Here is a 23,687-nt window from a genome sequence, read left to right on the forward strand (position 1 = left end):
AGCCTTGACCATGCCTTGTGCAGCTGGATCCTGTCAGATCGCTGGCAGGTGGTAAGAGTGGGCTCCGTCACCTCCACCCCTCTGACTCTCAATATAAGTGCCCCTCAGGGCTGTGTACTAAGTCCTCTCCTTTACTCCCTGTATACCCATGACTGTGTCACCAATCACAGCTCCAATCTGCTAATTAAATTTGCCGATGACACTACATTGATTGGCCTTATCGCAAAAAATAACGAGGTGGCTTACAGGGAAGAAGTCATCACCCTGACACGGTGGTATCAAGAAAACAACCTCTCCCTCAATGTCGCAAAGAAAGAAGCTGGTTGGGGCCTACAGGAGGAATGGAGACAGGCTAACCCCTATTGACATCAATGGACCTGGAGTTGAGAGGCTTTAAGTTCCTCGGCATCCACATCACCAAAGACCTCACGTGGTCTGTACACACCAGATGTGTGATGAAAAGGCACAATGGCGCCTCTTTCATCTCAGACATTTGAGGAAATTTAGTATGGGCCCCCAAATCTTAAGAACTTTCTACAGAGGTACAATTGAGAGCATCCCGACTGGCTGCATCACTGCCTGGTACGGGAACTGTACCTCCCTTAATCGCAGGACTCTGCAGAGAGTGGTGTGGACAGCCCAGCGCATCTGTAGTTGTGAACTTCCTATGATTCAGGACAGTTACAAAGACAGGTGTGTATAAAGGGCCTGTAGGATCATTGGGGACCTGAGTCACCCCAACCACGGTCTATTCCAGCTGCAACCATCTGGGAAACGGTACTGCAGCATAAAAGCCAGGACCAACAGGCTCCAGGACAGCTTCTTCCACCAGGCCATCAGACTGATTAACTCATGCTGATTTGAATGCATTTCTATGTTACATTGACTGTTCTATTTATTATAAATTACTACGATTGCACATTGCACATTCAGACAGAGATGCAAACGTAAAGATTTTTCTCATGTATGTGAAGAATGTAAGAAATGAAGTCAATTCAATACAATTCCCTCATGGGAGTGGGACAAACGGTCCATGAGCAGGGTGGGTGGGATCTTTCACGATGTTAAGTTGGTTGGCGCCGGTAATGCATTTTGGGCAACTTCTATTACCCGTTGTGGAGCCTTCCGGTCTGCTACAGTGCAGTTTCGATACCATGCAGTAATACAACTTGGAAGGATGTTTACACCACCAATGTTTCATGTACATGTGACAAATAAAGTTAATCTTTACCCTCATCTGTCTTTCATACCTACATACAGTGCCCAATTAACCTCTCAATCAACCTCACTTTGTGTCATAGAGGAGCCCATGAGCACTGACGGGAAAATCCACACAGGCATTTCCAGAGATCAGGGTCAAACACAAGTCTCTGTAGCACCAACTGCGAAGCCACTGTGAACTTAAAACCAGATGTGCTGCATATTTAAGAGTTCACAGAGCTGTTTTAATTATTTAGAGGTTTATGCTCTGGATTTAACAGGCTACCAACACTCTGATTAGCTAAATTTTATTGTATTCAATTAGATGCATCCATTCTGTGAATATTAATATCATTCTCCTACTGTTTCCAAAAGAAATTAACATTGGTGAATATGAAGACAGAATTCTTCCTGTGACCCTGTGGGTTTCCCCTGGGCGCTCCGGTTTCCTCCCACATTCCGAAGACACACAGTTAGTACTTGTGAGTTGAGGGGTACGGTATGCTGGCGCAGGAAGCACCACGATGCTTGCAAGTTGCCTGCAGAGTTCTTGCTGATTTGTTTTGTCACAACCAATGCGTTACACTGCACGTTTCCAGGTACTGCACGCTGAGTCAGACAAACGGACTGTTTGGCCCATCAGTCAAACTTCTCTGAAATGCTGAAAAATTGAACCCGAATCCATCACTTGTGCTGGCAGCTCGTTCAACAACTCACCACCCACTAACTGAAGAAGTTCCCCCTCATGTTCCTCTTAAACTGTTCACCTTTCACCCTTAACCTATGACCCCGAGTTCCAGCCTCAACTAACCTCAGTGGAAAAAGACTGCTTACATTTACCCTATCTATACCCCCATCAAATCTCCTCTCATTCTCCCTCACTCTAGGGAATAAAGTTCGAACCTGTTCAACCTTTCCCGATAACTCAGGTCAAGTTTTCTTACATTACTTATACTCTTCTCATACAGTACATGTTTACAAAATAAACAAAGCAGTTGAGTTTCAGGGATCATGGTAGGAAAATCAAGGCATCTAGATATCATAGAATATAGAACATAGAATAGTACAGCACAGTGCAGGCCCTTCGGCCCACAATGTTGTGCCGACCCTCAAACCCTGCCTCCCATATAAGCCCTCACCTTAGGTTCCTCCATATACCTGTCTAGTAGTCTCTTAAACTTCACTAGTGTATCTGCCTCCACCACTGACTCAGGCAATGTATTCCACGCACCAACCACTCTCTGAGTAAAAAACCTTCCTCTAATATCCCCCTTGAACTTCCCACCCCTTACCTTAAAGCCATGTCCTCTTGTATTGAGCAGTGGTGCCCTGGGGAAGAGGCGCTGGCTATCCACTCATAGATAGATCTATTCCTCTTATTATCTTGTATACCTCTATCATGTCTCCTCTCATCCTCCTTCTCTCCAAAGAGCAAAGCCCTAGCTCTCTTAATCTCTGATCATAATGCATACTTTCTAAACCAGGCAGCATCCTGGTAAATCTCCTCTGTACCCTTTCCAATGCTTCCACATCCTTCCTATAGTGAGGTGACCAGAACTGGACACAGTACTCCAAGTGTGGCCTAACCAGAGTTTTATAGAGCTGCATCATTACATCGCGACTCTTAAACTCTATCCCTCGACTTATGAAAGCTAACACCCCATAAGCTTTCTTAACTACCCTATCTACCTGTGAGGCAACTTTCAGGGATCTGTGGACATGTACCTCCAGATCCCTTTGCTCCTCCACACTACCAAGTATCCTGCCATTTACTTTGTACTCTGCCTTGGAGTTTGTCCTTCCAAAGTGTACCACCTCACACTTCTCCGGGTTGAACTCCATCTGCCACTTCTCAGCCCACTTCTGCATCCTATCAATGTCTCTCTGCAATCTTTGACAAACCTCTACACTACCTACAACACCATCAACCTTTGTGTCGTCTGCAAACTTGCCAACCCACCCTTCTACCCCCACATCCAGGTCGTTAATAAAAATCACGAAAAGTAGAGGTCCCAGAACAGATCCTTGTGGGGCACCACTAGTCACAATCCTCCAATCTGAATGTACTCCCTCCACCACCACCCTCTGCCTTCTGCAGGCAAGCCAATTCTGAATCCACCTGGCCAAACTTCATTAATTAGCATTTTAAGTTCAAGTTCAAGTTTAATTGTCATTCAACCATACATGAACACCCATGAAAACAGCCAAGCCAAACAGCATTACTTCAGCACCAAGGTGCAAAACACTGAACCAACAGTCATACACCACAAAATCAGAATCAGGTTTATTATCACTGGCACGTAACATGAAATGACGAAAGAGCTGATTGTGGACTTCAGGAAGGGTAAGACGAAGAAGCACACACCAATCCTCATAGAGGGATCAGAAGTGGAGAGAGTGAGCAGCTTCAAGTCACTTGGTGTCACTTCCTCACTTCTTTAAAAAATATACAGTATTTCTGTTTTTACATATTTTTAATCTATTCAATATATGTAATTGATTTACTTGTACAATTGTACAAGCCTTGTACAATTTCAACATTACATCCCAACTCCTATACTCAATGCTCTGATTTATAAAGGCCAGCATACCAAAAGCTTTCTTCACCACTTTTTTTTCTCTGCTAGATTATGTATTGCGTTGAACTGCTGCTGCTAAGTTAATAAATTTCACATCACATGCCGGTGATAATAAACCTGATTCTGATTTGTTAACTTAGCAGCAGCAGTTCAATGCAATACATAACATAGAAAAATAAATAATAATAAATAAATTAGTAAATCAATTACAGTATACATATGTTGAATAGATTAAAAATCTTACAAAAACAGAAATACTATATGTTAAAAAACAGTGAGGTAGTGTCCAAGGGTTCAATGTCCATTTAGGACTAGGATGGCAGAGGGGAAGAAGCTGTTCCTGAATCACTGAGTGTGTGCCTTCAGGCTTCTGTATCTTCTACTTGATGGTAACAGTGAGAGAAGGGCATGCCCTGTGTACTGGAGGTCCTTAATAATGGACGCTGCCTTTCTGAGACACCACTCCTTCAGCACATACAAGAGAGCAAGTAAACAGTCACACAAAAAAAAATATAGTCCATGTCCTGTAAATTGATGGTGCATGGGTGTCATGGGCAACAACAAGCATTCCTCCACATTCCACAGATGAAAGTATGCAATCCAGCTTGTTGTTCCACTAATTGAACACTGGAGGGCAGCACTGACAGGAGGGCCAGCCTCCCATCCACAATGGGTGCCATAGTACACTGCCCCCAATGTTGTCCAGCAGACAGCAATACCGTTTGCACAAAGTCCAGCTCCTCCGCCAACGAGCAGCTCACTGACGGGATAGACTTGCAGTACTTGGAAGCGCTTAACGTCCAGCACTGACTTGCAATTGTAAAATAAGAAGTTTTTAAAAGATAAAAACAGCTTTGGTTGGCCCAGGAGAGGCCGCTGCGTCTAAACCCACCACCATCTTACTGGAAACTTTAATGTCACTCACTACGTTCATGAAAAGATTTAGATTATCTGCTTTTAGCTTAACAAGTATAATCACAGGAGCATATTACTTTCCGTATTGTAATAACACTCCTCCATAAATAGTGGAGCCGTAGAACCTGCACTGGCAAGATGAGTATGTTAATATTTAGACAAGCTTACATTAACAACTGACATTATAAAAGTAAGGATGAGAATTTCTCATGGACAGGAGAGGTGTAACACACACACACACACACACACACACACACACATATATATATTTATACACACACATATATATGTACACACACACACACATATATATTTATACACACACATATATACACACACACACACACACACACATATATATATATACACACACATAAGATTTTGAAGATTTCCTAACAGCTTAGATCTCCAGTCTTAATAGTTGAGCATCAACACCTTGAAATTAAACACTGCTCCACATATGTAACCTCTCACCAGGCTCTGTGCAATTCGACCCAGTAACGACTGCATCCACGTGGCATCATCGAAAAATCACAAAGAGGCGAAACACCATAAACTAAGTGGTGGGCGGCTCCTTGTTGGCACCTGCATTGCTGAAACTGAATGAGTGCCAAGGAGTTCTATTTGACTTTTGTTTGCAATGTTGAAGCAGTGTCCCAACACATGCAGAGCAGATTTGATATGGATACAAACCTCAAATGTACCACAGCACGGGCCAAATCAAATGGAAACACTGTGGCTGGGTAAACAGCAACACAAAAACTCAATTATGTCTGCACCAAAGCAAGGTGGAAGACCTTTATCTTCAGACCAAGTGCAAGAGTGCTCCTGCCTCTCAGAATATTTGGCCACTAGGGGGCACCAGATACTGAGTCAGGCACAAGATCACGCGTTACCTTATAACCTGAGGAGACTGCATTTAAAAACAGAGGTTTTCAAGTATTTTCCTCATTTACTGTTGCCACATTGCTGGTAAAATTTTCAAATGGGGTAATAGCACATGGAAAATGCATTACAAGCTAAGTTGCGTGATCATCACCCCTATATTTCCAGTGCACCAGATCTATCCTGGGCCTAACACATTGATGCAATTACGAGGAAGGCATGACAGCAGTTATATTTCATTAGGAGTTTGAAGATACTTGGTATGTCATCAAAGACTCTAGCAAATTATTACAGATGTACCGTGGAGAGTAGTTTAACTGGCTGCATCAGGGGCCACTGCACAGATTGGAAAAAGCTGCTGAAAGTTGTAAACTCAGCTAGCTCCACAGCAGCAGTCTCCTCCAGTTTCAAGGATACCTTCAAAAGACCATGCCACAAAAAGACACTATCCATCACCCAGGCCATGCCCTCTTCTCATCGCTACCATCGAGGGGGAGGTACAGGAACCCGAGCACAAATGCTCCACATTTCAGAAACAGCTTCACAACATATGCCAGTGATATTAAACCTGACTCTGATGCTGCTACACAATTCAATTTAAATAGATACAGTCAGCAAACGTCTACCCATCAAGTCCACCCGTCTGGGGAATCTGCAAATTTTGGAACAAAATGAAAGATTCAGAAGAGCTTCAGTGATGTGGGCGGACAGACCACTGGGGACAGCACAAGGGAACTTGTGTCTTCTGGAGCAGATAACCAAGCACACAAACAAATGGGGAGTTCAACAGATACTAATTCTGACCATGGAGCATCAACCTGCCACATGGAAGAATTTATGAGAGTTCACATATCGATTTTAAGAAGTGCTAACATTAACAAAGAGACACACCGACAACGAACCCACGCTGTTACAAATTGCTCTTCGAGTTACAACGATCCAACTATTTTCCACAGAGCATCTGATAAATTATCCTTCTCAGTCCAGTGCAAAAACAGACACTGCCAGCCTTCCCTTTATCATCATTTATATTGACAATCCACTGTCACTATACCAATGCGGTTTCTTCATTCACAACACGGAGACCACCAGGGGCATCGCAGATTTGGAGGCTGCATAGAAAGCATGGGCCACTGACACGGCTGAAGACAATTTGGTTATGATTGTATTAAATACACTGTGATAATGATTTTAAGCTTTGATAGGTTTAAAAGTGCTTTATTATAAAATGACACTAATCCCCTATGCAAACAGAAAGATCAATAATTAGGCTGCTTTTGGGGGGAGTTGTGAGCCTGACATGTTCTTGGCTACCTGCTCCAGAAGACATCATTGCAGTTCCCCTTGCACTTCCCCAGTGATCTGCCAGCCCACATCAATGTTGCTGGAGAACTTACAGAGGCAGCATTAAGCTAGTTTTTGGTGATGAACAGTGGTGGGATAGACTTCAAGACTTAGATGGCCAAACTGTTCCAAGGTCCACTGGTGTTCAGTCTTGCCAAGTTGACTTGAGATTCCAAATTTCTTTGCAAGTTTTAATAAGGGGTGCAATGACTTTGTAGAGGACTTAGAAACTAGGCAGTGTCATTAATAAAGCATTTGTGCTGATGCAAATAATCATGGATATTTGACTGTATAAAATCAAAGGTAAAATTTGTACCAAGCTACTCAGAAACACGATCCTGATAGTGGTCAGTGTCCAGATATTGAGGACACAGATTGGAAATCTGCCTGCCGACATCTCAGTGACTTGACCACAAAACACATTTGCCAGTGTTATCAAGACACTGAATTGTTCGACGTCTGATTTGTACTGAATTATTTGATCAAGGTTCCTGAAGATTGTTATGGCCGGGTGGGGGTAGTGGGATAAGCTCCAATTAACACTTAAATGCTCCCAATGGTGTGCGTCTCAAATAGCCTCAGACAGCCAAGTCCAGCTCCGGGCCTCACATGTGGCTTAGTTACTCGGCCCGGTGGAACCATTTCTACTGATAAGAGAAGAAACAAAGATTACTGGCACCCCCTTTGACATCCCTATTAATCATGAACCTATACCCAACGACATGGCCTCGACAGTCACCTGCCAATTAATTCCACAGATTTAACATCCCCTGGCTAAAGATGTGTGGTGGACAGTATATCAGCTGGAGGAGGCTACAATGTCCTTGGGCACAGAATCCCACAGGTGGTAGTGTGTGGGGCCCGGTCCATCACAGGTGAAGCCCTCCTCACCATTGAGCACATCCACACGAAGTACTGTCACAGAACAGTGGCATCCATCAGCAGAGAGCCCCACCACCCAAGCAGATGCTCTCTTCTCACTACTGCAATCAGGAAGAAGGTACACAACTTCACACCACCAAGTTCAGGAACACTTATTACCACTCAACCATCAGGCTCTTGAACCAAAGGGGATAACTTCACTCAACTCCACTTGAAATGTTCCCACAACCTATGGACTCTCTTTCAAGGACAATTCATCTCATGCTCCTGATATTTATTGCTTATTATTCTTTCACTTTGTGTTTGCAGTTTGTTGTCTTTTGCACACTGGTTGAATGCCCAATTTGGTTCAGTCTTTCCTTCATTGATTCCATTATTCCGTTATGGATTTACTTTGAATGCCCACAAGAAAATGAATCTGCAGGTTATATATGGTGACATATATGTACTTTGATAATACACTTACTTTGAACTTTGAATCCCTGCAAAATCCTAAGGAAGTGCCAACACTGCTGTGCCTTCCTCGCAATTGTATTTGCGCGCTGGGCCCAGCACAGTTGCTCTGAAATGGTAACACTGAGGAATTTAAAGCTGCTGACCGTGTCCACCACTGATCCTCCCAAGAGGACCGGCTCATGGACCCCCTCCACTCCTGAAGCTAACCATCAGCTCCCTGATTTTGCTGACACCAAGTAAGAGGTTGTTGTGGCACCACTCGGCCAGATTTTCAATCTCCGCCAAATCCCTTGACCCAGCCCACAACAGTGGTGTCATCAGCAAACTTGAATATGTCATTGGAGCTGTGCTTAGCCTCACAGTCACAAGCATGAAGCGAGCAGAACAGAGGGCACCAGTGATGATGGAGACTGTGGAGGATAAAAGCTGATAAAACAGAGGACCCTGTGCTTTCAATGCCAAGTGACAAAAAAAATAACAGAAACACAACATCTCAAGGGATAGCTTATCCATTCCAATAATCCACCACAGCTACCCACAGCAAAACTACTACACCTCAAGTCAAAAAGATCCCAAGCACTTCCCTCAAATGAACAGTGAAACCAATCTACTGACCACAAAATGGATAACTACTACTCAAACAGGCCGAAACAAGGTCACTTTACACAGTGACGACGAATAAGAACACAGATCCTAAATTACTAGTTTCATAAATAAATAAATTACATACGGTGTGGAGAAACAACAACAGGACTCTTAAATAAAGATCAGAAAACAGCATGTGCAGTGTCTCCTCCTGTGGGACACCTGCAGCTACACGGTTGTAACAACTCATGCAATTTTCTCACAAATCTACCTTCCTCATTCCTTCTTGATTCCAAATGCCAAATAACATCATTTAAAGATTATCGAGTAGCTGTCTATTTTCTTTTGCTGCAAGGACTAAACACATAATGTAGAACTGAATATGGCTTCTGAATTCTGTCACAATTACATAGTCCTGTGTTTGAGGAAAAAAGACAAGATTCTTTGAAACTCAGCACAAATAACTTGCACTTCCTGACTCTTAACCACCCTCAGCGATACTTGAAAATACAGACATTAATCAAACATAGTATGGCCTTTATTTAATTAACCTAAATTTTTCCAAAAGCCAACAGATTTTCTTCCAGATTTCTGTGTGTCAAACTTTCCTCCCACTCTTCATCCTTTTTCAGCAGTTTCACAAAAGAGAAAATTGTTTGCTGCATTGCAGAACTGTGGCTTCTCAATGTAGCTGAACAGAACCATGCAAGATCCAAAGGCCTCACACCATCGATGGGGGCAAGTGATGCTTGACTGAGCAGGTGGGTGGGTTGTTTACAACATTGTGTCCTCAACAAAGCCGAGCCCTCCCAAATAGTACATTTCTATTTAGCTCAATCATGGGTCAAGGATTCCCACGAGTCTGTAAATAAGCTTCATTTTTCACCTGAAGAGAGCATTCTTACATCATTTCTTCCCTCAGAAGACAATAAGATATAGGAGCAGAATTAGGCCATTTGGGCCTTTGAGTTTGCTCCACCATTTCGTCACAGCTGATCCATATTTCCTCTCAGCCCCAATCTCCTGCCTTCTCCCCGTATCCTTTCATGCCCTGACCAATCCATCAACCTTTGCCTTAAAAACACCCAATGAATTGACCTCCACAGCTGCCTATGGCAACGAATTCCATCGAGTTGTCTGATCTTTATCAGCCAAGTTCATCACTTCTCCAGTTACTGTGAAGTCCATTGCACTTCCAGCATTCCAGTCTTATGGCTTCACTGCTCAAAGCTTCCTTCAGTAATTCCTCGATTTACTAATAGCAACCATTGGTCTGTTTAGTTAGATGTGGGATCAAATACTTGGTGCTCCACAACTTCAATTTAAAAGCTGCCACCAAGCCACTAGCACATTGCACTTTCATGACCATGATCAAATTTAGTGTTTTTGCTTTTAAAAGTTTCAAACTTTTTTTTAAATAAAAGGATTGTTCACCATTTGGCCAACCTTTGTTCTGTTTCTTGGATGCCACGCATGCCTGGCACAGCAGCGTGAATTTTTAAACTTCTAAGCCAGTTTGTCCTTGTATCCCCGCAAAGAAAGTTACTGCCGGAATATTCCCAATTGTGCAGATTTATAGGCAATCTAAGGCTGTGGCCTTAGCCAATTCCTTTTAATAAGAACCCTTACTGTCAAAGAGAAGAGACTTTAATCTTTTAAATCTGGGTTGGAACAACTCTTGGATTCCAAAGGCAACCACCCCGTATTATTAAAATGCAATCTCAGAACAGCAGCACGCCAAATCCATCACCAAAGTAATCCTTGAAAATGTAACAGGTCAAGGAACAGTCATGAAAGTTAAGACAGCCAAGTTGAAAATAAACTTCAAAGTTCAAAAGCGTCCAGCATGAGTGCACGAACAAATTAAAATCCTATTGCTGTGTTGGATCCAACTGTTTAATTCTTAGATAGGACTGTTTAATTGTTACTTACTTTGCAGTTTAACAATTAATTAACTGCTTGTATTCTTAGTAGCTATTATCTGCATATAACATTTTAATATGCCACCAGTGGCTATACGAAGTATAATTCTGGAAAGCTCTGGAAGTTTCTTTGTTCTGCCCTACTTGAATAAGTTCTTTCTACTTATTTACTGAGATACAGTGAGGAGTAGGCCCTTCTGGCCCTTTGAGCTGCACCACCCAGCAATCCCCCGATTTAATCCTCCCCTAATCATGGGACCAATTAACCAAACAAACCGGTATGTCATTAGACTGTGGGAGGAAACTGGAGCACCCCGAGGAAACCCACACGGTCACGGGGGAGAACGTACAAACTTCTTACAGGCAGCGGTGGGAAATGAACTCGGTCACTGGTGGTGTAAAACATGATGCTAACCATTACACTACTGTACAACCCACTGCAGTATTAAGTACTTTCTAACTGGTTATCTCTTATCTATAGATTTGAACACCATATTTTTTTTATCTCTGTGGTATAAAGAGTTTTTTGATGCTAGGCGCCATCTTTGTTGCTTTCTCTCTCTCTGGTTAGTAGATATCTGCCACTGTTCTGTTCCTGTTCTATCAACCCCAAATAAAATTACCATGAAGCGACAGGCTTTGTGCCTCCTCCCCGACTTCTAAAAGAACCTTGGTTTTAAACACCAGAATCCAACGCTGTTCTCTTACTGATGGAGAGGCCTCCCTCTGTTGTACCCAATAAGGCAGATCTCCCATGAACAAGCAACACCACTCGTTCAGCTATAGCTTCCCTCGCTGGCCAACAGGCTTGCATAGACAACAGGTTATTTTCATCGCCAGGATCTGAGGTTAATGACAGAACAGGAGTTCTTGCTCAACTGTGTCTATATAAGCAGCAAGAGGCATTTTAAAACAAGGGACAAGATCACTATATGCTTGAAACTACATTGTAAATGCATGCTGGTAATTTATGTGTGATGCACATTTTATTCCATATCCATATTTTAACTAACATTATTCACTATATATTTCTTCATCATTGTTGGATGTTGCTCTTTAGTGTTGCAGGTTGCACTCTGACCAACACATCACAGCAATTTCCGAACACACATGGCCACTAAACTTGATCCTTGATTAATCCAATCACAAACAAGAGAAAATCTACAGATGCTGGAAATTCCCTCAGCAACACACACGGAATGCTGGAGGAACTCAGTACAGATGACATTTTGGGCCAAGAGCCTTCGGCAGGGCTGGAGAAGAAAAGATGAGTAGATTTTAAAGCTGGGGGGAGGGGAGAGAGAAACACGAGGTGAAAGGTGAAACTGGGAGGGGGGAGGAATGAGGTAAAGAGCTGGGAGGTTGATTGGTGAAGAAGATACAGGGCTGGAGAAGGGGGGGGGGTTCTGATAGGAGAGGACAGGAGGCCATGGAAGAAAGAAAAGGGGGGGAGGAACACCAGAGGGAAGCATTGAGCAGGCAATGTGAGAGAGGGAAAGGGAGATGACGAATGAAGGAGAGGTGGGGGGGGGGCATTACCAGAAGTTTGAGAAATTGATGTTCATACCATCAGATTGGAGGCTATCCAGCTGTTGTTCCTCCAACCGGAGTGAGGCCTCATTGCAACAGCAGTGGACGCCATGGATTGACATATCCGAATGGGAATGAGAATTGGAATTAAAATGTGTGGCCACTGGAGATTCTGCTTCTTCTGGCGGACAGAGTGCAGGTGCTCAGTGAAGCAGTCTCCCAATTAATGTCGGGTCTTACCAATATACAGGAGGCCACACCGGGATGACCGGACACAGTATATGATCCCAACAGACTCACTGGTGAAGTGTTGCCTCACCTGGAATGACTGTTTGGGGCCCTGAATGGTAGTGAAGGAGGAGATGTCGGGGCAAGTGTAACACTTGTTCCACTTGTAAGGTTAAGTGCCAGAAGGGAAAAATAGACAAGGGAGCCGTGTCGGGAGTGATCCCTGTGGAAAGCAAAAATGGGGGGAGAGGGAAAGATGTGCTTGGTGGTGGGATCCTGTTGGAGATGGTGGAGGTTCCAGAGAATTACGTGCTAGATGCGGAGGCTAGTGGGGGGTAGGTGAGGATAAGAGGAACCCTATCCCTGGTAAGGTTGCAAGAAGATGGGATAAGAGCAGGCGTGCATGAAATGGAAGAGATGCAGCTGAGAGCACCATTGAATGTGGAGGAAAGAAAGTCCCTTTCTTTGAAGAAGGAGGACATCTCCTTCGTTCTAGAATAAAAAGCCTCATCCTGAGAGCAGTTGTGGCAGAGATGGAGGAATTGAGAGAAGGGGATTTTTTTTAAAAATAGACAGACAGACAGACAGACAGACAGATAGATAGACAGACAGACAGATAGATAGACAGATATATATATATATATATATATATATATATATATATATATAAAAAACACACATATACACACACAAACACACAAGTAGCGGGGTGGGAAGAGGTATAGTCCAGGTAGCTGTGAGAGGCCGTTGGTTTATAATAGTCATCAGCATATAAGCTATCTCCAGAGATAGAGACAGAGAGATCAAGAGGAAGGGAGGTGCCGGAAATGGACCAGGTAAATATGAAGGCAGGATGGAAGTTGGAGGCAAAGTTGATGAAGTTGACGAGCTCCACGTGGGTGCAGGAAGTAGCATCAATGTAGTTGTCGATGTGGAGTGGGAAAAATTGGGGACAGACACCAGTGTAAGCTTGGAACATTGACTGCTCCAAGTAGCCAATCAAAAGGCAGGCAGAGCTGGGACCCATGTGAGTGCCCATGGCGACACCTTTTGTTCGAAGGAAGTGGGAGGAGCCAAAGGGGAAATTATTAAGAGTCAGGACGTTCCGCTAGGCAGAGGAGAGTGGTGGTGAAGGGGAGCTGGTTGGCTCTGGTGTCCAGAAAGAAATGGAGAGCTTTGAGGCCTCCCTGGTGGGGGATGGAGGTGTATGGGGACTGGACATCCATAGTGAAAATAAGATGAAGGGGGCCAGGGAACTTGAAATCATTGAAATGAAATGTCAATCCATGGCCTCTTTTACTGTCGCGATGAGGCAGCACTCAGGTTGGAGGAAAATACCTCCTATTCCTTCTGGGTAGCCTCCAACCTGATAGCATGAACGTCGATTTCTCAAACTTCCAGTAATGCCCCCGCCCCCCTCCTTCACTATTCCCCTTTTCCCCCCTCACCTTATCTCATCTCCCTCTGGTGCTCCTCCCCCATTTTCCTTCTTCCATGGCCTTCTGTCCTCTCCTATCAGACTCTCCCTTCTCCAGCCCTGTATCTCTTTCACCAAACTACTTCCCAGCTCTTTACTTCATCCCTCCCCCCTCCTGGTTTCACCTATCACCTTGTGTTTCTCTCTCCCCTACCCACACCTTTAAAATCTGCTCATATTTTCTTCTCCAGTTCCGCCAAAGGGTTTCGGCCTGACACGTCAACTGTACTTTTTTCCATAGAAGCTGCCTGGCCTGCTGAGTTCCTTCATTTTTTTTGTGTGGCTTGGATTTCCATCATCTGCAGATTTTCTCTTCTTTGTGAATGAAAAATTAGTCGTGTTTTCCTTCATACACTGACACACCAACAATGCCTTGTTCACATACATGTCAAAGTTCTTCACGTTTGGAATGAGTTAAGTCGTCCGTGAATGATAAAAAAGGCAATTTCTTAATTCTTCCTTTTTTTTCCCCAATTCACTGCAAGTATTTCTAAAGAATGTTACTTCCTCACTTTCAAGGAGTCTTCATCTCATGTTCTCATTATTTACTGCTTATTTATTTTTTATGATTATTATTTTTTTTCTTAATATTTGCACAGATGGTCGTCTCTTCCATACTCATTGTCCACCCTGCTGGGTGCAGTCTTTCACTGATCTTATTATGATTATTGGACTTACTGAGCATACCTGTAAGAAAGTGAATCTCAGTCTTGTATATGGCGACATAAGAAAGCTCTCTGAATGAAACACAAAATGTTTTTTTCATATCCATTGATGCTGCCTGATGTGCTCAGTTCCTCCAGCATTTTGTGTGTGTTGCTTTGGATTTCCAGCACTTGCAGACTTTCTTGAGTGTATAAATTGACTTTGAACTTTTAAGGTCTTCTACATCTGCAAAGATTGATACTTTGACCACCACCAGTAGGTGGCACTACTGGGTCTCTGCAGATGTTCAAAGAGCAAGTGAATCATTCACCATTAAATCATTCTCTTCCCAAAGCCATATTTGGAGAGTGATCTGGAATATTAATCCTCCACAGTTCTGACAAGTCAAGTTAGCTTCTGCAATGCTTCCTTTGAAAGTGAATACCTTTGCAGGTAGAAACATAGAAAACCTACAGCACAATACAGGCCCTTTGGCCCACAAAGCTGTGCCGAACATGTCCTTACCTTAGAACTACCTAGGCTTACCCATACCCCTCTATTTTTCTAAGCTCCATGTATCCATCCAGGAGTCTCTTCAAAGACCCGATTGTTTCTGCCTCCACTACCGCCGCTGGCAGCCCATTCCACACACTGACCACTCTGTGTAAAAAAACTTACCCCTGACATCTCCTCTGTACCTGAATTTATTTTTAAAAAAGATGACACGCATTTTTTTTTTAAATAAAAATAGTCCATGAAAATATATATTTTCATTTATCAAAAAATTGCAATGTATTTTTTCCCCGAAACCGCCTAACTTTGAATAGTTTTCTGGTTTGGCAGATGTGTGCCATGGCGAATCACGTTGCTCCTGTTTTCATGCTCCCCACTCAGTGTGTTGCAACAGCAGACAGATTTCTGGCAAATCAGACGGTGAGCACACTGATGCCTGAAGTCTGTATACGAGAACATTTTCTACCCAAGCAATAGTATTGTTTAAAACTCCTCTCACTGTACTCGATTCACAATTGGCCAAATAAACATGTACAGATCTCACAAGAGGGAAATAGTTACTTCAATTGAAGTGAAACTCAAGTTCTAAACTTATTTGGCAAGGATAATGGATCTGTTTTAAAGGTTAATTTAGGACACTTGTAAAACATGTTTCCCCATTGATCGATAATTCATATTTCCTTTACTCTTTGCTATTTGGACACCATTGTAGTGTAGCAGTTAGCATGATGCTATTACAGTTATTATAACTCCCTTCGGGTAGGTGGGGCTTGTCAGCCTTGGACAGCAGCCCGCCTAGGGGTAAGAAAACTCTGATTTTAAACCTCCGCTGCCTTGTGGCCATACCCACCCATGGGAAGGGCTTTGGGAGTAAACCCTGAGGAAGAAATCTGGAGCTGAGGTCCCTAAGGCAGTTTGATGTTGTTTACACCTTTACTCTGGCAGCCTCTGTGATGACACTGGTGCCAAGCATCCCTTCCCTTGGACTACATCAGTGACGTGGAGAGGGGAAACCTGCTGCATGGGTGACAGCCGGTTCTTCAAATCTTCCCACCCAGGCTTGCGCCCTGGAGAGGACACAGTCCACCAGAGGCGCAAACCTACGATCCCCTGGAATTGACGGCTATCTACCATTATTACAGCTTGGACCAATTCAGAGTTCAATTCCGGATCTGTTCTGTAAGGAGTCTCTGTACCAAACCATTCTTCCATCCTTGGACTCACTTTACACCGCACGCTGTCGGAGCAGTGCTGCCAGGATAATCAAGGACACGACCCACTCAGCCAACACACTTTTCGTCCCACTTCCCTCCAGGAGAAGGCTCAGGAGCTTGAAGACTCGTACGGCCAGATTTGAGAACAGCTTCTTTCCAACTGTGATAAGACTGCTGAACGGATCCTGACCTGGATCTGGGCCGTACCCTCCAAATATCTGGACCTGCCTCTCAGTTTTTTTGCACTACCTTACTTTCCATTTTTCTATTTTCTATTTATGATTTATAATTTAAATTTTTAATATTTACTATCGATTTGTAATCCAGGGAGCGGGAAGCGCAGAATCAAATATCGCTGTGATGATTGTACGTTCTAGTATCAATTGTATGGCAACAATAAAGTACAAAGTATGAAGTAAAGTATAAAAATCAGAAGATATAGGAGTGGAATTAGGCTATTTGGCCTATCAAGTCTGCTCTGCCGTTTCAACATGGCTGATCTGTTTTTCCTCTCAGCCCCGATCTCCTCCCTTCTCCCTGTATCCCTTCATGCCTTAACCAATCAAGAATCTATCTACCTCTGCCTTAAAATCACAAAAAAAAACTTGGCCTCCACAGCTGCCTATGGCAATGAATTCCATAGATTCACCGCTCTCTGGCTGAAGAAATTCCTCATCCCTGTTCTAAAAGGATGTCCCGCTATTCTGAGGATGTGCCCTCTGGTCTTAGACTCTCCCACCACAGGAAACATCCTTTCCACATCCATTCTATCAAGGCCCTTTGCCATTCAATAGGTTTCAATGAGGTCACCCTTCAATCTTCTGAATTCTAGTGAGTACAGATCCAGAGCCAGGGCACCCCTGGTCAAAATTTCTGTTACTGTGAATAGCTAAGAGAGTAAAAGATGAACTGATTTCCAAAAGGCATAAAGTTAAAGATGACACATTTCTTTGGTATTTTAAGAAAACTTTTTTTATTTTCATCTTTTACAGTTTCAAAATAACTAAAAAGGAAAAGGGCCCGAAGCAAAGGTTTGGGCACCCTGCACGGCAGAACTTAGTAACACCCCAGCTAAGAGTCTTTCAATTCTTGTTTGGGGGATTTTCACCTATTCTTCCTTGCAAAAGGCTTCTACTTCTGTGAGATTCTTGGGCCGTCTTGCATGCACTGCCCTTTTGAGGTCTATCCACAGATTCTCGATGATGTTTAGGTCAGGGGACTGTGAGGGCTATGGCAAAACCTTCAGCTTGCACCTCTTGAGGTAGTCCATTGTGGATTTTGAGGTGTGTTTAGGTTCATTACCCTGTTGTAGAAGCCATCCTCTTTTCATCTTCAGCTTTTTTTTTACAGAAGACGTGATGTTTGCTTCCAGAATTTGCTGGTATTTAATTGAATTCATTCTTCCCTCTACCAGTAAATGTTCCCTGTGCCACTGGCTGCAACACAAGCCCAAAGCATGATCGATCCACTCCCGTGCTTAACAGTCGGAGAGGGGTTCTTTTCATGAAATTCTGCACCTTTTTTTCTCCAAACATACCTTTGCTCATTGCAGCCAAACAGTTCTATTCAAAAGGAACATCTAAACAAGCCTGATGCATTTTGGAAACAAGTCCTGTGGACTGATGAAGTTAAAATAGAACTTTTTAGCGTTTACAAGCTGTGATACTTGCCAAAGGGGGTGTTACCAAGTAGAAATAAAAAAGTTTTCTTGCTTAAAATATTAAAGAAATGTGCCGTCTTTAACTTTATGCCTTTTGGAAATCAGTTCATCTTTCACTCGCTTAGCTATTCACAGTAACAGAAATTTTGTCCGGGGTGCCCAAACTTTTGCATGCCAGTGTATGACAAGCTGCTCAATCCTGGGATCATTTTTGTGAACCTCCTTTGAACCCTCTCCAGTTTCCGCACATCCTTTCGAAGATAAGGGACCCAAACCTGCTCGCAATACTCAAGTGAAGCCTCACCAGTGCTTTATAAAGTCTCAACATTACATCCTTGCTTTTGTTTCCTAGTCCTCTTGAAATGAACGCTAACATCACATTTGCCTTCCACCCCCGCCCCCCAACCACAGATTCAACCTGCAAATCAACCTTCAGGGAATCCTGCACAGGAACTCCCAAATCCCTTTGTGCATCAGATTTTTATATTTTCTCTCCATTTAGAAAATAGCCAACCCGTTCACTTCTTCTAACAAAGTGCATGGCCATACACTTCCCGACACTGTATTCCATCTGCCACTTCTTTGCCCATTCTCCTAATCTGTCTCAGTCCTCCTGTAGCCCCTCTGCATCCTCAAAACTACCTGCCCCTCCACCTATCTTTGTATCATGTACACCTTCCCTGTGTAATACCCTGGTTTCCTCACACAGTCCAAAGGCATTTTCAGGTAGGTTAATTGCTCACTGCAAATTGTCCGGTGATTAGATTAGGGTAAAATCAGGGTTGTGGGTTTGCTGGAACACGTGGCTTGAAGGGCCAGAAGGAAATGCTCCCTGCTGTATCACTAAATTAAATTTTAAAATAAATAATTATATACACATACACTTGCACTTTGGGATTACTTCAGAATATATGAAATTTCACACTTTAAACAATCTGAGATTGCTCCATATCTATTCTTTGCTGTACCATCTTGGAATGTACCACAAGGTCTGATAAAAATGATGAGACAAAAGACCAGATAAGAAACAAGTTTAGCCAGGTGGGGTGGGAGGCAAATGCGTAGGCCTGGAAATCCGGATCACTTTCTTGGTCCTGTCAGCTTGTTTTGGAGGCACCTGTGGACTGGTTCTCTGAAACACAAAACCGCAAAGTGCTCGACCAACTAAGTGAAGCTGAATTTAACAAATATTTTACCACACAGACTGGTGCATTCACATTGTCAAAGTGGAAGTGGGGGGGGTGGGGCAGGGGTTGTAATGTAGATATTAGGGCACAACAAGGGACATCAGCTGTAACTCAGAAAGATTGCTGATGTGTGGTTATATGGTTGGAGGGCTGTTACACACTCCTGTAATGAATGCATAGTATTATTGTTGACCACAAAATTTGCATAACCCAGTCACCGTTGAAAACAAATTTGAGAAACGGGGAATCAACAGCAGTTTAAAGTTGGCTGTTTATTCATTCTATACTTCTGTGTACCACAAATATTTTGGGATGCATTCATGAGCCCTGCAATGGCTACTGGCATTAAGAAAAAACACAACAGCAGCAAACCCACAGCCCCATCTTTTTGATTTGCTTTTTAGCTGATTCAGCACAACATTGTGGGCCGAATGGCCTGTTCCTGTGCTGAAGTCTACTGCTCAGTTACAACCAGAGGATTATTTTCTCCCCTCATTCTACAACTCTATGGATCTTTCTTTCTACTTTTCTATCCTCGCATCAACTTTCATCAACTCTTGAAATCTGTACAGACATTGTTTAGCATGGATCAGCAAATCAGAGAATTCTTTTATACATTGAGAGGTCTCATCTCCGTCACAGCTCAGGGTGAACGAGTACAGTTTTTGAACACACACTTCTTCCTTCGCAAGGGAGGAAGCATTTAGCATTGGGGAGATGCTCTCCTCTTCTCTGCTGAATGTCAAATTTAGACTTTCACATACGAGATGAGACATTATTATGTACTTACAAGCAGCTTCTGTGAAGCATTGTATAAATGGACTCTCACCTTCACATTTTAAGCCTTGACGTACTAATCCCCATAACATCTCTCCACAGTAGTCACAGAAGGTTGGAGCTTTATAGGAGTGCACATAAAGAGTATGCGGTCGGATCTGGAAATCTTCAACAGTAGCTAGTGCTGGTAAAAAGTAAAAGAAAATTAATCCTTCTGCAGAAATGTCTTTCACTACTAAAATATATTTGAACTTCATTTTCAATCGCAAGACGTACTTATGTAAAACTAAATTAGTAACATCTGGCCCTTCAACAATTTCTAATTAAGAACATTCCCCACTTTGTCCTACATAGAAAATGGTTCAGCGCAGGAACAGGACTCTGATGAACTAAGTCTGTGCTGAACAGGATACTAAATTATACTGAATCTCCTTCTGCCTGCACATGATCTGCATCCTTCCAGTCCTTGAATGTTCATGCATCCAACGGCCTCTTAAAACGCCTGCAAAAGGGCATGCGTTGAAGGTGAGAGGTGGTGGTTCAAGGGGGATATCAGAGTTAAGTTTTGTTACTCATAAGAGTCATGGATGCCTGGAATGTGCTATCTGGTATGGTGGTAGAGGCAAAAACATCAGAAGCTTTTAAGAGACCTATGGATAGGCACATGGATGTAAGGAAAATTGAGGGATATGGAAATGGTACAGGTAGGAGAACTATAGAAATGGTACAGGTAGAAGGGATGAGTGTTTGGATACTTTTTGATTTGCTTTTTAGCTGGATCAAGCACAACACTGTGGGCCGAATGGCCTGTTCCTGTACTGTACTCTTCTATGTTGTATGCCTCTATTGTATCTACCTCCACCATACCCCGGCAGCCCATTCGAAGAACCTATTGCTATTTTTGTAAAAATCTTGCCTCCATTAAACATTCTCCCGTTCACCTTGAATGCACCTCCTCTAGTATTTAAACATTCCAACCCCGGGGAAAAGATCCTGAGCGTCCACCCACCCCATCCATGTCTCTCTCAAATAAAAACTTTATTAAAGTTCAAAATGAAGTTTATTACCCAAGTGCTTATTTGCCACCATATACATTTCTGAGGTTCATTTTCTGGTGGGTATACTCAACCAATCTACAGAATAGTGACTATAACAGGATCAGTGAAAGATCAACCAGAGTGCAGAAGAGAACTGTACAAATGCAAATATAAATAAATGGCAATGAGTAATGACATAAGATAAAGAGTCCTTAAAATGAGATCAATGGTTGGAGAAACATTTCAATAATGGGACCAGTGAAGTTGAGTGTAGTTATCCCTTTTGTTCAAGAGCCTGATGGTTGAGGGCAAGTAACTATTCTTCAACCTGGTGGTCTGAATTCTGAGGTTCCCGTACCTTCCTCCTGATGGCGGCAGCAGCAAGAAGACAGCATGTCCAGAGGAGTGGGGATTCCTGATGATGGATGCTTTCCTTTTACAGCCTTTCATGTTGATGTTGGGAGGGCTTTGCCTGAATCCACTACCTTTAGTGGGATTTTCCGTTCAAAGGCATTGGTGTTTCCAAACCAGGCAGTGATGCAGCCAGTCAATATACTCTGCACTACACATCAGTCGAAGCTTGTCAAAGTTTCAGATATCATGCTGAATCCTGCAAACTCCAAAGGACGTAGATGTGCTTCCGTGCTTCCTTCCTATCAAGGCCCAGGACACGTCCTCTGAAATAGTAACACCCAGGAATTTCTACCTCTGATCCTCCAATGAGGACTGGCTCATGGACCTCTGGTTTCCCTCTCCTGAAGTCTATAATCTTGGCCTTGCTGACATTGAGTGAGAAGTTGTTGTTAAGATACCACTCAGCCAGATTTTCAAGCAGCCTCCTGTATACTGATCACCTTTGAGTCGGCCCACGATGGTGGTGTCATCAGCAAACCTGAATAGGGGGTTGGAGCTGTGCTTAGCCACACAGTCGTAAGTGTAAAGCATGTAGCGCAGGGGACTAAATACACAAGCCTCTCCTTAGCCTCTGATGCTTCAGAAAAAAACAACCTAAGTTTCTCGACATTCTCATATTTTCTCATGACACAGGAGATTATTCCACCGAGTTCATATAAGTCCATTCCTCAAATATTTCCTTGTCATATATTCACTCTCTCTCTCACGCTACCAACTCCCTTGCTTCTGACTCTCACTCACCTTCACTCGAGGAGTTGTACTGTACTCTGATGGTACAGCACTGAGATACAGAAGGAAACTGGAGAATCGATGTGGTTACAGGTAGAAGGTGCAAACTTCTCACAGTCAGCACACAAGGTCAGGATCAATCCTGAACACAGGAGCAGAGATGCAGCAGTATTAATTGCTATACCTATATGCCACTCATTTAACATGGTGGGAGCCATGAAGTGGATTATTAACTTCAATGTAACAAATACTTCCAAATAATTGTGAGAGAGAAAGACGTAACGGTACCATGGTGATTAGCACAATGCTATACTGTATAATCGGGTTCAATTCCCGCCACTGTCTGCAAGGAGTTTGTATGTTATCCCCGTGACCACGAGGGTTTCCTCCAGGTGCTCCAGTTTCCTCCCACAGTCTAAAGATATTGGAAGGTTATTTGGTCATTCTAGGCTCAGGTTGCTAGGCAGCACAGCTTGAAGGGCCAGAAGAGCCTATTCTGCACTGCATCTCAATAAACCAAAGGAAAAGTAACTATCAACCAGTCTCTCTCAACTGCTTTCTGCTTCACAAACCACCAAGAAACAAGATAAACACAGTATATTTAGTTACCACCTATCAGACATAATGACATTGAAATATTAAATAAAAGAGCTGGAATACTGGAAGAATGGGCTGCAACATAAACAAATCACTGATTAACCGACCTAGTAAACACACAGAACTGCAGAGTAATCAAACAGTAACCAGTGCTGCTAACATACACAGTTCCAACATAAACACTGCTCACGGCAAAATCCACTACCTAATAAAAGATCTCCTGAAATGGACCGCTGGAAAACTCAGAATTGAAAAGCTGGGGTGAACCACAAATATTCATTACCAGCAATTTAAACACAGGAGGAATCTATTCAGACCATTGTGACAAAACCAAATGAACTTTAGAATCTCACCTTGTAGCCCTTTGTCCTCGGTATTTTAAATGTCAACAACACAAAATGCTGGAGGAACTCAACAGGTCAGGAAGCATCTATAGTCAATGTTTTGGGTCGAGAGCCTTCATCATGGTTTGAAAGAAAGGAGGAAGATGTTAGAATCAGAAGGCAGGGGAAGGAGAGTGAGGGAGGAGGAAAAGCTAGAAGGTGATAGGTGAGGCCAGGTGGGTGATGAAGTAAGAAGCTGGGAGGTCATAGGTGGAAAAGGCAAAGGGCTAGAGAAGAAGGAATGTGATAGGACAGGAGAGTGGATCACAGGATAAAGAGGAGGAGGGCCACCCAGGTGAGGAGAAGAGGTGAGAGGCCAGGAATGAAGACCAGGGAAGGGAGAAAGGAAAAAAAAAATTACTGGAAGTTGTTGAAATTAATGTCCATGCCATCAGGTTGGAGGCTACCCAGATGGAATATGAGGTGTTGCTCCTCCAACCTGAGTGTGGTCTCATCATGGCACAAGAGGAGACCATGGACCGACATGTCAGAACAGGAATAGGGAGAGGAATAGAACCGACTGCAAAC

The 23,687-nt window shown here is 43.1% G+C and overlaps 1 protein-coding gene across 2 annotated transcripts in view; it reads right to left on the bottom strand.

Moving 5' to 3' along the window:
• Positions 1-23,687, bottom strand: part of prkd3 (protein kinase D3) — a 384,937-nt gene that overhangs the window by 136,177 nt on the left and 225,073 nt on the right. For both annotated transcript variants that reach the window (XM_063055570.1, XM_063055569.1), the window contains exon 4: positions 20,052-20,183. In XM_063055570.1, the coding sequence (XP_062911640.1) occupies positions 20,052-20,183 (132 nt within the window). The remainder of the gene's footprint in view (positions 1-20,051; positions 20,184-23,687) is intronic.

This window comes from Mobula hypostoma, chromosome 8 (assembly GCF_963921235.1).
Source record: "Mobula hypostoma chromosome 8, sMobHyp1.1, whole genome shotgun sequence".
Taxonomy (NCBI): Eukaryota; Metazoa; Chordata; class Chondrichthyes; order Myliobatiformes; family Myliobatidae; genus Mobula; species Mobula hypostoma.